The sequence below is a fragment of the Podarcis vaucheri genome (genome assembly GCF_965113315.1).
Source record: "Podarcis vaucheri genome assembly, chromosome: 4".
Classification (NCBI taxonomy): domain Eukaryota; kingdom Metazoa; phylum Chordata; class Lepidosauria; order Squamata; family Lacertidae; genus Podarcis; species Podarcis vaucheri.
Genome location: NC_138762.1, coordinates 19,096,735 through 19,113,097, shown reverse-complemented (window position 1 = coordinate 19,113,097; position 16,363 = coordinate 19,096,735). Strand labels below are relative to the sequence as shown.

Below are 16,363 nucleotides of genomic sequence, written 5' to 3'. Positions count from 1 at the left end.
GTGGATTTTTCCAATTATGCATTAAAATTTTAGTGCAATTTTCCCCTAGTATATACACATTTTTGTGTGGTACTTTGTCTAATTTGCATATTATTGAGGTTTTAAACACTGTATGCACACACACACACACACACCACTGCATGCATAGCTATAGATATAGATATAGATGATATAGATATAGATGATATAGATATAGATGATATAGATATAGATATAGATATAGATATAGATATAGATATAGATATAGATATAGATATAGATATAGATATAGATATATAGTGAAATAAATGTTTTTGCATTTGCATTAATAAAATGCATTTTATATGTTATTTTCTATAATGTATTTTTCCTATGCATTTTTGTAAACATCTTTGCATCACAAGTTTTGGAGAAGCGCAATTTTCAAAGGACAGTTGGTTCTTTTGGTTCTCATGTGTGGGAAATGGCAAATTAGGTAGGTTTGCACTAAAATCCCTTGCTAAACTGAGTTTCTCCCCCACCCCCACCCTGAAGTAACACGTAGTTCTCCTTGAGTGGCTTAAATTTTCATCTTTTAAAACATCTATAAGTGACTACAACCCCACTCTAAATTGGGGCGGGGCTGTTGTGTGTGGGGCACAGCTGCTTTTACAAAAAAGAGGAACTGTACAGTACTCCAAAACCGCATGTAATTTAGCCCAAAATTTCACCTCAAAGAGAGTTGCGAATATAAAGTGAGCTAATCTAGTTTCGCTCCCGGAGATCTTGGAGGAAAGCCATGAAATAAGCGTACAGGGTGGACAAAAATTGTTTTAGAGCAGGAGTGGCTAACCTGTGGCCCTCCAGATGTTGTCAAATAACAACTCGCACCAGCCCCTGCCAGAAGCGCCAGTGGTCAGGGATGATGGGATTTGTGGTTCAATAACATCTCAGGCAACCACTGTCTTGGAGGGAACAGGGAGATGATACACTTCAATTCAGGCCGCTTGAGTTTGTCTTATTTTCTCACAGCTGAAGACTGGGGTGTGGGGTCAAAGATAAATTTCAGATGAGTGACATCTGGTGTGTTTCTCCTACTGAGGCAATTTCTTTGCTGAGTAGACAGTCGAGTTGATCTTTCTCAAGTTTGTTCCAAACACATGGTTCTCATAAAGCACAGTTGATCCAGGGCCCAAACAAACATTAGCTTCACTCAAGAGTCATTTATTGTGCAAGCCATTTTTCAAAAAAGATTTCATCTGAAGGCCAGAATAACGTTGTGTGAAGGGGTGAAGTACCGTGGGAAAGGGTTGGTGTGCAAGAATCAGTAGTATTTCTGGTTTCCTATCCGAGGCCCCTTGACACCTTGCATGTTTACTTAAAAATGAATGTTATTTCATACTCTCATTTTATACGCTTTTTGTTTTTCGCTAAAAAAAACACCCTTCTCTGAATCGCTCCTCCATTCACACCCCGGTAACCGTCTCTCGTCCACATGCCGGCATCCCTCACAGCGATTCCAAATTCACACATGCAGTTTTTCACAAATGAGTTTTCCCCTCCATTGTTGTCTCTCCCACAAAGGGCTTGGCATCATTCGGACACACGTTGCCTTGCAGGCTTGAGCCTTGACCGTTTTGGAAGCTAACTGCTAGTTATCCTATATCTTGTCATGCATGGTGGGTGCCAGGGTTTATGGATGCCAGATTTCCCTCAGTTTCCGGATTTATATCCTGCCTTTCTTCCAACATGGAGCTCACGTTGGTGTCGATGGAAAACCCAGAACAAATCTAGGAAGCAAAGCATTGGAAGACACAAGATCTACCCACCCTGGAAGAATGGCAAATGCAACTAATAGACTATATGGAAATGGCAGAAATGACTGGCAGAATTTGAGATCAGGGAGAAGAGCTCGTGGAGGAAGATTGGAGGAAATTTAAAATTTATTTACAGAAACATTGTAAAATTTTAGAATGCTGATGACGTTGAAATGAACTGATGGGGTTCTAGCACCAAGGTAAAATGTAAGATGGGATTGATAATAGACAAGTTAAACTGGATATGAATTTGCTGAACTAAATTTTAAGAAAAGGGATACAAAAAAGGGAGGCGTGAGGAAGTCAGGAAAATAAGTTAACTAAAGAGAAATTTAAAAAGAGGGAGTTTTGTTTTCTTTTTTATGTGTTTTTTTCCCTTTGTTCCTGTCTTTTTTGTGTTTAATGTTTGTATTTTTGTATTTTGTAACTTTGTATTTTTCTGTTTTTGTATTCTTTTGAATCTCTTTATTGACAAAACCTAATAAAATATTATATATATATATTAAAAAAACAAATCTAGGAAGGACAGGTGCGCACACACATGCGTTTTCATCTCTGGGGAGTCATCAATGGCCATCTGAAGTGCTCACCAGCATAGGGGACACGGAGTCCCTTCCACTTACTTGTTTTCTTCATCTCCTTGTTCTTCCATATTTCGTTTCTATGGCAACATAATACTGGGCTTTTATTTATAGCCTTGAATTCCATTTTGTGCTGCGTGTCTCTGTGAGTGTGCGCTGATTTACCTCAGCTTATTCTTCCCCTTTCGCCAACCTGTCAGTCTCATTTTATTCTTTTGCCTTCAGCTGCCTAGCTTTTGTAACGCGAACGTCCTCTTGCCGTCTACTGGAAGGGGACCAAGGGCCCCATATCCACTGGGACTGTCACCCACGTGCTCCTAGCTCAGCCTTTCTCAACCTGTGGGTCCCCAGATGTTGTTGAGCTACAACTCCCATCCCCCCTAGCTAGCAAAGGCCAGAGCTCAGGGATGATGGGAGTTGTAGTCCAACAACATCTGGGGACCCCAGGTTGAGAACCGCAGTTAGCTGAAATGAAGTGAGGTCTTCATAAGACAGCGTAAGGTTTCTGCTCTTCTGTGAATGCCTGCATGGAGCCATCTCTCTTTTTTCTTTCACAGCTTGTCACAAAGATCACTCTTTTTGGGGGGACCCCTTGCTTATTTTCCCAAAAATTATAGCTCTACAGTTCCCAGGATTCTTGGTGGGGAGGAGGAGCCAAGTGCTTAAAAATTTCAACATCTGGAGAACCACAGATTCCCCATCCTTCCTGTCTGGAAACAGAACCAGCAGTGAACTACGGCAAGGTGTCCCAAATTTGGGTCTCCAGTTGTTTTTGGACTACAACTCCCATCATCCCTAGCTAGCAGGACCAGTGGTCAAGGATGATGGGAGTTGTAGTAAAAAAAACAACAACAGCTGAAGACTACAGTTTGGGAAAACGCTGTACTAAGCAGCCCAATAATCATACAAAATCCCTAAGGATACTCCTGGTTGAAGCTGAATTTAGTAATACCACTAAACAGCTGTGCATCAAGCTCAGCTCCTATAGCCTGAGGAAGGCTCATTAAGTGGTTGATTAAATATATATATTAGTATTTGGTGCTCTTTTAAATTCTTTCTTTGTGGGGACAGGGCAAAGAAGAAGGAAGTGAGGAGGGAATTTTGCTTATTGACTGGAAACCTCATACTGGACTTGAATATTGTGGTACGGTACATTTAAAAATAATATATGCAAGATTTGTTCACTCTGAAGGATCATTGCCGAACCTGTTTTATTTTTCAGCCAAGCACTTGAGGACTAGAAGTTCCATGCAGTGGATGTACCTCAGAAAAAGCAGCTGGACTATGAAGCATGGAGCATCAGTCTGCTGTGCCCTCCTCGCGATTCATACAGCACTGCCAACATCCCTGCTGGTATTTGTGGCATCCTGCTGACAAATGCTCCCTCTGAAAAATAGTGGAAGAGGAAGGAAGGGAATGGAGTTGGGACCCAACAGGTGCAGAACTGCCAGGCAAGAATGTTGCAGGGCCATTGGAAAAATGTGCTCTGTGGGTTGCCATGCCTTACAAAGAAGATGTCATCCTGGCTTAGCGCCAACATTTTTCTGATTCATTTAGGAGCATGCAATAGCCAGTTGCTAAATCCATTTTATTTATCGTGTTTCTCACCTCCACCCAGCTTAATTACATTTTTAGTCACAGTAAGATGGCCACCTAGGCTCTGCTTAAAAAACTCTTAACAGACTCTGCCACAAAGTCTGCTCCGCTGTTGAACAGCTCATACCACCAGGGTGTATGGGGTGTTAGGCAAGAGGTAAGACCTCTGGTGGGGGATACGTTGTGCTCCTTCTGTAGTAAGTTGCCCACCTTTGGTCCTCACCTTGCACTCAGCTCTCACCTGTGACTCCTAGAAGCTATCAGCATGTGACACACCCTGGGAAACAGCTTCAAGTGGCTGGATAACCCGGTGAGGGTAGCTGATGGGTCTAAAATGCTCATTGAATCAATAACTTTCCGTGCATGCAAAGACTGGCTCCGGTAGACTGAGCAGATGAAGACCAGTAATGGGTCCAGCGGTCAAGAAGGCGGTTTCTGCACATGCTGTAGAGCAGCGGTTCTCAACCTGTGGGTCCCCAGATGTTGGTTGAACCACAACTCCCATCATCCCTGAGCTCTGGCCTTGCTAGCTAGGGGTGATGGGAGTTGTAGTTCAACAACATCTAGGGACCCACAGGTTGAGAAAGGCTGCTGTAGAGGGACATGAGGGGCAGGTGGGTCTCGTCAACCTGGGAATGTACCCCATCTAGAAGGAAAATCCTAAACCTTGGCTGCCTTTCAGGACTTCTTTGGGAGAAGAAAAGGCTCAGGAATAAACACTACACAAATCAGAGAGGAGTTGGATGGCACCTTGTACATCTCCTTCTGGCGACTCCTGCAGCCTAGCTGGTGCCAAACGTATTGCTCTGCTTTCTTTTGGACCACATCAGCGAGGCCAAGAGTGGGGTCTTGTTGTCTGGGCAGCCCAGCACCTTCATACACACTGCTGAGGCTTGCGCCCTGGGGAGGTCACTTCGATGCTGTTAATGTAGGGGTTTGCCATGGAACCGCTGGTAGGGTGGCCAACAGCAATGGAAGATGGATGTGTGGGCAGGAATACGATAATCAGGAAACAGCAACTTCCACCAGAAGCTACCTGCTTAGGCCCACAAGTGAGTTTGCGGAAGTGGTGAGATAAGGTTTTGTACTTGAGGATTTCTCAGCTCACACGTCAAACTCTTGACTTGGAGAACAATGTGAAGAAAGCATCAAGATGGCACATGCACTGGCTGGATGCCAAGGAGCGGTGGGAGGCACCAGCTGGGGAACCCCCAAGGGAAGAAGGCTCAGAGCCAGGGGATTGGTGGTGGGACGATGATGAGTGGTCAGAGGAAGAAGAGGGAGCAGACTGGGAAGAGGAAGTGGAAGAAGCTGAAGGGGTAACAGGGTTTAGTGAGTAGGAAGAGACTGTGGCAGGGAGCTGTCCAGAAGTGGAGGCTAGAGAGGAGGAGGGCCAAGAGGCAGAGATGAGGCAGGCTGCTGAAGAGTCCAGAGGGTCTCCTCCTGCTGCTGTGACCAGATCTCCTTCCTCCTGTTCTCCCAGGAACAGAAGAGGCATGAAGAGGGAGAAGCAAAGACAGGCACAGCGATGGAGTCTCCTTTGGGAAGGACCCAAGAGAAGAGGAAACTTAGGGACCTTCAGTCTTTTCACAACTGACACATTAGGGCAGAGTTGCTGGGCTCGCTAGGCCTGGGCTCCTGTGCTGTTTTGTTTCTTTGAAGAGAGAGAGATGATTTCACCGACACAGTGTGTGTTCTTGCTGACCAGCTCCTGCCAACTGCCCTGAAACAAGACAATATGCTTCCCTCCAACCCATTTAAAACCAAAAAAGTCAAAGGGGGCGCACCACTGTATACGTTTATTATATACAATATTAAGGCACAAATTTAAGCAGCAGAGGAGAAAAATCTTTGGCAGGCCCAAGGCCATCAGTATTTCTCGTGGGAGGTGTATAAACTCCTCGATTCTTCCCTGCACCATGTATGTACAAACACACTCCAGCTGAACGATGCTCTACACCAGCCATTCTGTACAACAGAAGGACAACTGGGGGAAGGGGGAGGGAAGCGATCTGACATTATCTTACAACCCGTTTACCTGTAATATTAATACAACACAAATGTCACACAGCACAATACTGTAACACACAAGCCAAGGTGTTCAAGGAGGGGCAGAAACGTTTTTGCTAAAGGTTAAGCCACCACTTTAGTCATAACAGCAGTATTCCACATACACTCTGCTCTAACATGGGGTGCTCTAGAGAAACCTCTCTTTTTTGCATTAAAACATCAAGCACAACTAGAGAAGCAAGCATAGACTTTCCTGATCCTTTGGGCTGTAAACTTTCAAATATATATACGGAGTTCGTCTGCAGAAAGTTGCCTGCCAAACGCAAGCATCATTTACACTGTAAATTTACCCTTGGGGTGTTGCTGTAAGTGGTGCTTAACTGAATGCTACAAGTACAAAGGCACATCAATATAGATATACAGGAGGAGGAAACTGCAGGAGAATTCTCCTAAAACTGCACCTCGGGACCAGCACAACGGGCAAACTATGTCACATACAGCCCTGGTTCCTGTGTTTGCTCCATAATAATGAGTGAGAAGCTGAAGTAGCCTCCAAGTGACTGTAGTAGGTGTTAGTTAGCTGAACTTCGGGTCCCATTGAAATCCAACGTGGAAAGTTGTCCCACTGATTTCCAACAGGAACTAAGTGAAACTTACGTTTGGATCCCACTTGCTAAGTGTTGCTGAGCCAAGCATGTATGACATAGGAGGCTGAGCTTGTCTATGTCGCATGGGAAGAGTATGTGTATTATGCTCAGTTTCCACTTGGCCTTTCAACAAAGACAACAGGGCAACCTGGGTGGCTTCCTGCAGTCACCCTTGCTGGTTGGGATAAATGCACAACGCAGATGGCATACCACTGTTTGAACCTCTAAGAGTTAGGGTTAAGAGCTTGGTGGTTGGTTTAAAAGACAAAGCACTGCTAAACGGCTCAGCATTTTCACAGAACCTGCACGAGACGGAAGAGCAAAGCTTATAGCCCTTGCAAAACATGCACGGCCACACATCGAACAGTTTTGGAAAACGAGCAGAAAACCTAGGAAAAGGGACACTGAAACGAACCTGTTGATAGCAGCAGTGGGCAGACCTCAGGACTGTGGGACTGACTTTGTTTTCATACAGGAATCCTGAGAACCGCCAACCGCAATTGGTGCAAAAGGCGTACATTTACACTTAAAGGTTTCCGAGTCTGGGAATTCTGTTCTGAGAACTGAACTCACACACCCCAAGCACATTCTGCTGGTTACCTCTTGCTCCCCCTCGCCCAGTTTTCTTAATTTCAGCAGTATAATGGGGGAGGGGGCATTTTCTGCTGCCGTTCTTAAACAAGCGGGAATGAAAAATCCTTGCTGATCTACTTGAAACCACCCAGACATCTAGGCAGCTTCCTATGCTGTTGTTACATAGGATTCCATGCCTGTATTTGACAAGGGAGAGCCATAGTTCAGCGATAAAGCAGAAAGTTCCCAAGGTCAATTCCTCAATATCTCCAGGCAGAGCTGGGAACATCCCCTGCTCAAAACTCTAAGCCCATGAAAGTTTATGAGACCACAAATCAGGTTTTAAGGTGCTCTTTAATGACTATTTTTGTTTGTTTGGTAGGTTTCTTGCCCCAGCAGAACCACCCAGCCGCCCAGAGTGGCTGGGGAAACCCAGTCAGAGGGGCGGGGTATAAATAATAAAATTATTATTACTACTACTACTGGAAAGAGGTAACTAAGTCTCACCTGTAATGCGTGAGATAACATTAGATTTGAAGCCAGTGGCAGCCAACGTTGTGCTCTCCAGATGTTACAGGGCTACAGCTCACTCCTGGCTCTCAGCTGGGGCGAAAGAGAGCTCTAATCCAAGCACATCTGGAGAGCCCCCCCCCATCAGCTACCCATGTTCTAAGCCCTCTTAGCAAGGAAGGACCCTGCTGCTTCTGTGATGGCAACTGCATGCTGTCGTTGCTCAATAAATATTAAATAGAGGTGAAGAGTTGCGAAAATTTATCAAAAGGGCACATTGTTCCGCACCCTGTTTTTAACCATGTCTCCCTCTCTATATAAAGGTGGGTGGGAGGGAGATTAAAACAAAAACAGCAGGAAGAAGGCAGTGGGATGATGTCTAAATATAGGGAAGTCCTGCTCCCTCGTCCCAGGGGTTGCACAAAACATTTCACAGAGGGAATGTGGCTGCTCTGGTTAGCTAGCAGGTGATTTAAAAAGCAACCACCACTAACTTGGTGGTTGCAGAATTGTCCTTGGCATGCTGACCGTGCCTTCCAAAGTTCCTTCCCCCCCCGACAGAAAATGCAGTTGCCCATGTCTTGCTTTTGCCGTTGCTCTTTCAAATCCACATCTCATCAGCCAATGCAAATTTTTTTATGATTGTACTTAGCAGGTATCCCAAATGTCCCATCTCTAACGTCTCACATGCTCTGTGCTTTGCTTAAAAGTCTCGTTTGCCGTCTAGATTTAAACTTCTTTGGTCCGGTTTTGTACCATTCTCCAGAGCTCTTGAGTTTTGCACGGCAGCAGCAGCAACAGTGCCAACGACGGCAGCACCCTCCTTCAGGGGGCTATGTGCGCCAGCAGGGGAAACGGCAGCACCTGAGAACTGTAGCTTCAGATAAGGACTTCCATCATGTCTGGATCTGGGAATTCAGGTTTGTGAAGCAGGCTGCTGACCCTGCCGCCTTTGCTGCTGTCCGGTAGCTTGCCATGGCTGGGAGAGTTCTCTGCGGAGAAACAGTGAAGAGGGCGAAAGCTGATCTTGGGGCCAAAGTGCGCATTGCGATACCACAATTCCCAATTGTTTGGGTGTGGCTTGGCCACCAAATTTAAAGTACAGTGGTACCTCGGGTTACATACGCTTCAGGTTACAGACGCTTCAGGTTACAGACTCAGCTAACCCAGAAATAGTACCTCGGGTTAAGAACTTTGCTTCAGGATGAGAACAGAAATCGTGCGGCGGCAGCAGGAGGCCCCATTAGCTAAAGTGGTGCTTCAGGTTAAGAACAGTTTCAGGTTAAGAGCAGACCTCCAGAACGAATTAAGTACTTAACCCAAGGTACCACTGTACTCTTATTCCATTTTAAGAATCGTGGCTTCCTCCAAAGAATCCTGGGAACTGTAGTTTGGCGAGGGAACTGTAGCCCTGTGGGGGGAGGGTCACCTGACAATTCTCAGCACCCTTAACAAACTACAGTTCCCAGGACTCTTTGGTCAAAGTGATATAAAAGCATTTTAAGTGCACAGCTGTGAGTGGCGTTAAAGTGAAAACTGATAGCGGAAGAAGGGAAGTTGGGGGTGGGGAGAGTCTACTTAACCGTTTTCTTCCTACCAGCTGGCTGCTGATTGCTTAAAACTGTGCTGCTTTCCATGGGGGGGGGGAATATGGGAAGCATGTGTCTCACCCCCGTCCCCCAGATATGGGAAAGCAGATCCTATTGGAGCAATTCTGAGCAAGCAAACCAGCTGGCAGTGAAAGGGTGCAGCAGATTCTCTTCCCCTGCCAGACACCCACTCAACCTTGCAGCCACCTACAGCTGCTCTGCATAAAAATAAATGGGGGGGGGGGGGAGAATAATGGAATTTATATAATGCAACATGCAGTTTGACCTTCAGAGGTAAGTGACGGTCTCCTGGAGTTAATCTGAGATATTTTGGGGGTTGGGTACAGCACTCTGTGATGCTATAAATCAGATTTAAGGCGCTGCCTGCGGAAGGAGCAATAACTTGCTCCTTTAGAACTGATGTGCAATCCTAAACAAAAAGACACATTCTCATGTTGACGCCCTACAGATCTCTGGAGGAGGAAGCACACCAGAGCCTCAGATAATTGGAGGGTCCTGGTCGGTTTGTATGGGGAAAGGTGGTCCTTGAGGTATTGTGGTCCTTGGCCATTTAAGGCTTTATAGGTCAAAAACCAGCACTTTGAATTGGGCCTGGGAACTGATAGGCAGCCAGTGCAGTCGAATCAGGATTGGTGTGGACGTGCTCAAACCACCTTGCCGCTGAATTCTGCACCAAGTGAAGTTTCTGAACAGTCTTCAGAGGCAGCCCTATGTATAATGTGTTGCAGTAACCTAACTTCGAGGTTACCAGAGCATGGACAACAGAAGTTAGGCGATCTCTGTCCAGATAGGGTCACCAGCTGAAGCTAAGAAAAGACACTCTGGGCCACCAAGGCCACCTGAGCCTCAAGCAACAGCAAAGGGTCCAGAAGTAGCCCCCAAGCTAGGTGCCTGCTCCTTCAGAGGGAATATAACCCCACCAAGAGCAGGCAAACTCCCAGCCATCCAGTCTAGGGAACCTCCTACCAACAGTGCCTCAGCCTTATCTGAATTGAGCATCAGTTCATCTCTCGTCCAGTCGCAAGGCAACGGTCTATTTAAAGCTTTCTTTTCTGGAGACAGAATTTCATAATTCTAGGTTCTGCACACTGCAGTTCAAAACACCCTTCCTGGCCTGCTCCTGTTCCCAGGCCCATGGTGTTCAAATTTACTCACCCGGTCTCTCTCCAACGCCTCTGCCTGCAGTGTGCCTGAGGGCTGGGCTGCCACCCGGGGTGTTAGTCAACTTCCCTCTGCCCGGAAAAGAGGCAGAGTTTGGCCAGAAAAGTTCAGAGGCTTTGTCCGTCTGAGTGCTGCTGTCTTTGCTCCCCGTCTTAGTGTGGCAGACAGTCACCGGCCACGAGGACATTCCAGAAGACAGTGTGGCAGGAGGTGGAGGTGGCAACAAAGGGATGGGCGACTGGTCCTGGGTCTCCTTCCCTAAGAGCAATCCTAGAGTAGGAGAAACAAGAGAGGGAAAGCACCTCTGTGGCGTTAACATATGAGAGAGTGCTGGAGGTGAAATAGTTAAACAGGTTGCCCAGTCAGGGCCCAGGGGGGTGGAGTCAGAGGGACTATAAAAGCAGCTCTGGGAAGGGCGAAGGGAGGAGTTCGTTGGGAGTTGGGTGGTTGGTTGGAGTGGGAGTGAATTGCTATAGAGTCTGTGGGTAGGTTGAGTTAGTGTAGCAAAATAGGCTGAGTCAGGAACAGTTAGGAGCTAGGAAGACGAGTAAATATCTGAGAGGTGGTTTAGCGAGTGAGAGCAGGTAGCGGAAGTTATAGGACTGGATAGGCACCCCATGAATGTAATTGACTGATACTGTTTATGAAACCACATGCTTGTTAAACTGTAATAAATAAACAAAAGTTTATGTTTCATTTTAACCCTGACTGGGCTCAGTATTGGACCAGGTAGGGCCTGGGTGGTGTTAGCGGGAAAGAAAGTGGTGGCACAGGGATCAATAGACGGTGAAACGTCCGGGGACCTTGTGTGATTGACACAACCCCATTGGTTTAATTAAAGTTCTGTTCTATTTTCCCAAAGGCTCAAAGTGGTTTAAATTAACCACAAAGCATGTTAAAACAAGGGGGGGGGGAGAGATGCAACACACAATATAAAATACCAGATATGCCCCATCTCCGCTAGTTTGTCTTTCGCATCCAAACAATTTAGATTAAAAATGCCAATACCATGGAATCAACAACAAGAAAGTGAACAATTGTAAGCAGTGACTAGGAAATGACTGGTCTGCGCGGCTGTACTGTACCGTGCTTGCCACAGTGAAGCTTTTTGATAACATACTAGCTGAAGATGGCATGGTGGCACAGAATGTCCACAAACATTCCAACTGCTTAGAGAACAAAGCAGGCGGGACGTTTGCAGTACAAGTCCAGCGAGGGAAGGGTAAGTTGCCAATTTGGCCAAGAGCGTCCTGGGGAAAGAAAGGGAATAAGCAGCTTTACTGGGAAGGCTACAAAGAACTTTCACAAAGCTGGGAAAGTTGGTCTTTAAGGTGCTACTGGAAGGATTTTTTTTATTTTGACTAAAGCTGGGAAGTAAGGGATAAAAAGATAGGTAGCCTGAGGCTGAAGGAGGGAGGCAGGAAAAAAAGGCCCCCAAAGTAGTGGAATGTGGGAGCTGACCATCAGATCTGGATTTGAACTAACCAATACTCTTGTGTCAATTGCAAAGAATAATAATAATAATAATTTAAATGTGAATGCACCACTGACAATGTTCTGCATTTAAACTTTGCCACTTAATGGAAACAAATGTGATTATTTGACTCAACAAATACCCAAGACATATGCTTGCTCTTGTATGAATTAAAAATTCATATTGCTTATTTTAAATTGATTGTGTGTGTGCCACTTATATTTCAGTATTATTATTATTATTGCCTAAGTTCAAAGTACTATAAAGTGTGAATCCCCAGCTGCCAAGGGCTTTTGTTTGACCAAGTGCATTGACCAAGCATTTTTAATTGGCTGATCTCCTCCTTTCGTGCTATTTTATATATTGTCATTTTCACCCTGCATCTTCAGTCATAGGGTCCCCATAAAAATCCATAAAAACTGCAGCACAATAAAACACCAATCAATATAGAGTAAGCAAAAGCAACAAAACACACACACACACACACACACACACACACACACACACTATGTATGAATTGGGAGATTCTGCCTTGTAATGGTATATCTATGTAAATTTTGTGTGTGTGTGTGTGTGTGTGTGTATGTGTATATATATATATATATATATATATATATATATATATATATATATATATGCTTTCGTAGATTTTCACGGGTACAGGAATGCAGGTTTTGGTGTCTTCGGGTGTCTTCCCGTGTAAGAGTCGGGGTGTCTGTGCGACGTTTCGACGAGGTCTCACTCGTCATCTTCAGGCTGGTGCTTTCGGCTTCTTGTTACTGGAACAGAGCAGAGTCTGGTGTTTGAGTTCCTATAAATACTGTTGAGGGGTGTGGTGTATAGCCTCCAACGTTCTGGGCAAAGAGGAAGTTCCTAGATTAGTGTGCCTTTTCTTCTTTTGTTCTTTAATTACTTGAGGGATATCTTGGGTGATTTCATGAGTGATATTCAGAATATCACTGGGTGGGTCATTAAGTGTAGATTCGTTGCTAAAGCTTTCGTGTCTTGACCTCTTGAGCTTGTGAAGAGTTTTTCTGAGAAGATGGCTGTGCTGCATTTAGTTGTGCTCTGGCTCGCCCCTATACACGAAGCCAAGCCAGAGCACAACTAAATGCAGCACAGCCATCTTCTCAGAAAAACTCTTCACAAGCTCAAGAGGTCAAGACACGAAAGCTTTAGCAACGAATCTACACTTAATGACCCACCCAGTGATATTCTGAATATCACTCATGAAATCACCCAAGATATCCCTCAAGTAATTAAAGAACAAAAGAAGAAAAGGCACACTAATCTAGGAACTTCCTCTTTGCCCAGAACGTTGGAGGCTATACACCACACCCCTCAACAGTATTTATAGGAACTCAAACACCAGACTCTGCTCTGTTCCAGTAACAAGAAGCCGAAAGCACCAGCCTGAAGATGACGAGTGAGACCTCGTCGAAACGTCGCACAGACACCCCGACTCTTACACGGGAAGACACCCGAAGACACCAAAACCTGCATATATATATATATATATATATTTGCTTAGTGATGGCTGAAATGACCATGATGTTTGTAACAACAAATAAATTCATCCACTCACTCAATAAGCAAAAGCAACAACAATCCACTTTCATAAAACGCAACAGCCAGAAAAGCAACAAGAACCAGCGGAAGCAGACTTCCACAATCTGGGTGCCTTCCCTATGTTTTGGACTGCAATAGGTGGGGCCAACGCATAAGGTGGCAGGGGCTGATGGGAGTTGTAGTCCAAAGCTGTTCCACTAAGAGATGGGGAGAGCTGAATCTCTTTGCCAGGGACCAACTAACACCGAAGCTCACCTATGCTCCCTTTCCAAGTCTTGTCTTCTTTCTTCTCCTCGGTCACCTGGCTGCTGGTGAGGGACGTCTGGCGGGAATGAGTTCCAGTGGCTGCAGCGATGGACGGGACTGACCGAGCAGGTCGCAAGCTTGAAGCATCAGTTTTGCCCAGGTCCTTCCTGGACCGCTGCTGAAGCACTTTGATCATGGCATCTTTCTCTATGATTTTTGCATGCAGGTTCTTTATCCTGTTAAAATATGCAGATAAAAATGTTCCAGAGATGAGAAGAGGCTTGAAAGGAGGTGGCCTGGTCCCACAACGCTGGTATGACAAATTGAGTTTTAGTACTGGTATCTGTTAAAAGAAGTGCCCAGACTGCAACTGTAGGAGTTTGCAAAGTGTTGTTTATTAATGGACGTGGTGTATATTTAGTTTCCTGTGTCTGACAGTGAGTGTTTATCGCAGAAGGAGAATATCTGTGGAATCAACCTGACTGCAACATTATAAAATTTGCAGAAATCCGCTCAATTTTCACAGGTTGCAGAAAGCAGACTTTCCAGTTTCAGAACCTTTAAATTCCTTAGCACAGAGAATGCGCAATTAAAACTCTAATTTCAATTTGAAATGAATCAAAATGCAATTTTCCCCCAAGTGCTTAATAAGGTAAGAGGAATGCTCTATGTACTGTTTTGAATAACCAAACAGTAGAATGTCTGAAACTCAAAACTGCTCCTTCATGCACATTGATGGCACCTGTCTGTCTCCAAAGACAATGGAGTGCACCTTCAAACTGCTACCTTAGCAGCACCAAAGTGACCTTCCCAGGGCGCAAGCCTGAGCAGCATGTATGAAAGTCCTGGGCTGCCCAGACAACAAGACCCCCCCACTTGGCCTCACTGATGTGGTCCAAAGGAAAGCAGAGCAATACATTTGGCACCAGGAGTTGCTAGAAGGAGGCGTAGAAGGCACCATCCAACCGCCTTAGGGACTCCCCTCTGGATTGGTGTAGGGCAGGGGGTCAGCAACCTTTTTCAGCAGTGGGCCGGTCCACTGTCCCTCAGACCTTGTGGAGGGCCGGACTATATTTTGAAAAGAAAAAAAAAGAACGAATTCCTATGCCCCACAAATAACCCAGAGATGCATTTTAAATAATAGCACACATTCTACTCATGTGAAAACACCAGGCAGGCCCCACAAATAACCCAGAGATGCATTTTAAATAAAAGGACACATTCTACTCATGTGAAAACACTGATTCCCGGACCGTCTGCAGGCCGGATTGAGAAGGCGATTGGGCCGCATCCGGCTCCCAGGCCTTAGGTTGCCTACCCCTGGTGTAGGGTTTACTCCTTAGCCCTTTCTTCTCCTGAAGATATCCCAAAGGCAGTGGAGTTTTCATTCTCCTAGATGGGCTACCTTCCCAGGTTGCCGAGCCCCATCTGCCCCTCACTTCCCTCTACACATCATCTGCAGTAACTGCCTTCTTGACTGTTGAACCCACTATTGGTTTTGTCCGGTCAATCTGCCGGAGCCTGTCTTTGCTTGCAGGGGAAGTCCATAACCCACCGAAGGTTTGAGAGCCATCGGCTACTCTCACCTGGTTTAACCGGCCACTCAAAGCTGGGTGTGGCTGCTGTCGCATGCTGACAGTTTCTAGGAGCCACAGGTGAGAGCTGAGTGCAGGAAGGGTGGGGACCAAAGGTGGACAAAGTACCCTAGAAGGAGCATGACCAGAGGTACTACCCCTTCCATAACACCCCATACAACCCATCTCTCATACACACACACACACACACACACACACACCTGGACTCCATAGTATTTGATAAAGCATGCTTTTACTAGAGTCTTATTTGGGTGCTCAGGGGGTCAGAGGGAGAGTCGAGCTGCGCATTCACACTGTGCCTGCCCCTATGTTCCCACCGCCATGCCTTGGCATAGGGCTAACGCGATGGGGTTGAATTGGTGTGCCTGCCAGAATATCAAGACAGTCAAGAGGCTTCAGCGCTGCGGGTGCTCATGTAAATCCCACGGTAGCTACTTGACAGCTGCTCCTTACGTGTATTCCATGTCCTGACACCGTCGGTTGGCTTGCAAAATCTCTTCTTCCTCCTGCCACATGCGGACCTCCAGGGAACTTTCACTGTAGCTCCCGTTCCGCGAGTGATTAATGGCTGAGGCATCCCTGGCAACGAGAGAGGGAAAGACGGGGGGGGGGGAGACCTTCAGTTTTGATTTTGTCAAAAGATAAGGAGCATAAATAATCTTCCTTATACTAGGTCAGAATATCTGCATCTCCAGCCCAATGTTTTCTATTCTGACTGGCAGTTGCTCTCCAGGGGTCTCTGGCAAAGGGAGATCTGTCTCTTGGTCCTTTTAACTGTAGAGGCGTGGGATTGAACACGGAGCTAGAGATGGGCAGAGCTGTCAAAATACAGTTTTTCATAGCTCCACTTTTATGTTCTGCTCTCCACATTTCCACATCGGTTTGCGAGTCTTTTTTTTTTCTTTTTAAGTCCCCATGAAAATTCATCCGCTTGGTGTGCGTTTCTCCTATATTGTGAGCAACCCTGAGACCTACAGGTGAAGGGTGGTATACTAATTAATTCGTTCATTCACATT

General features: G+C 45.7%; 1 protein-coding gene and 1 long non-coding RNA gene across 7 annotated transcripts in view; one reads left to right on the top strand and one right to left on the bottom strand.

Moving 5' to 3' along the window:
* The first annotated feature begins 2,857 nt into the window (after positions 1-2,857).
* LOC309531257 lies at positions 2,858-3,863 on the top strand. The gene is made up of 2 exons (XR_014219179.1): positions 2,858-3,500; positions 3,579-3,863. It is a non-coding gene; the product is annotated as an uncharacterized lncRNA (long non-coding RNA).
* A 3,148-nt stretch (positions 3,864-7,011) lies between these two features.
* AMOTL1 (angiomotin like 1) overlaps positions 7,012-16,363 on the bottom strand; it is a 76,814-nt gene continuing 67,462 nt past the window's right edge. For all 6 annotated transcript variants that reach the window (XM_082219092.1, XM_082219095.1, XM_082219094.1 and 3 more), the window contains 4 exons: positions 15,801-15,926; positions 13,762-13,988; positions 10,458-10,733; positions 7,012-8,684 (listed from right to left, as the gene is read on the bottom strand). In XM_082219092.1, coding sequence (XP_082075218.1) covers positions 8,572-8,684; positions 10,458-10,733; positions 13,762-13,988; positions 15,801-15,926 — 742 coding nt within the window. In that variant the 3' untranslated portion in view covers positions 7,012-8,571. The remainder of the gene's footprint in view (positions 8,685-10,457; positions 10,734-13,761; positions 13,989-15,800; positions 15,927-16,363) is intronic.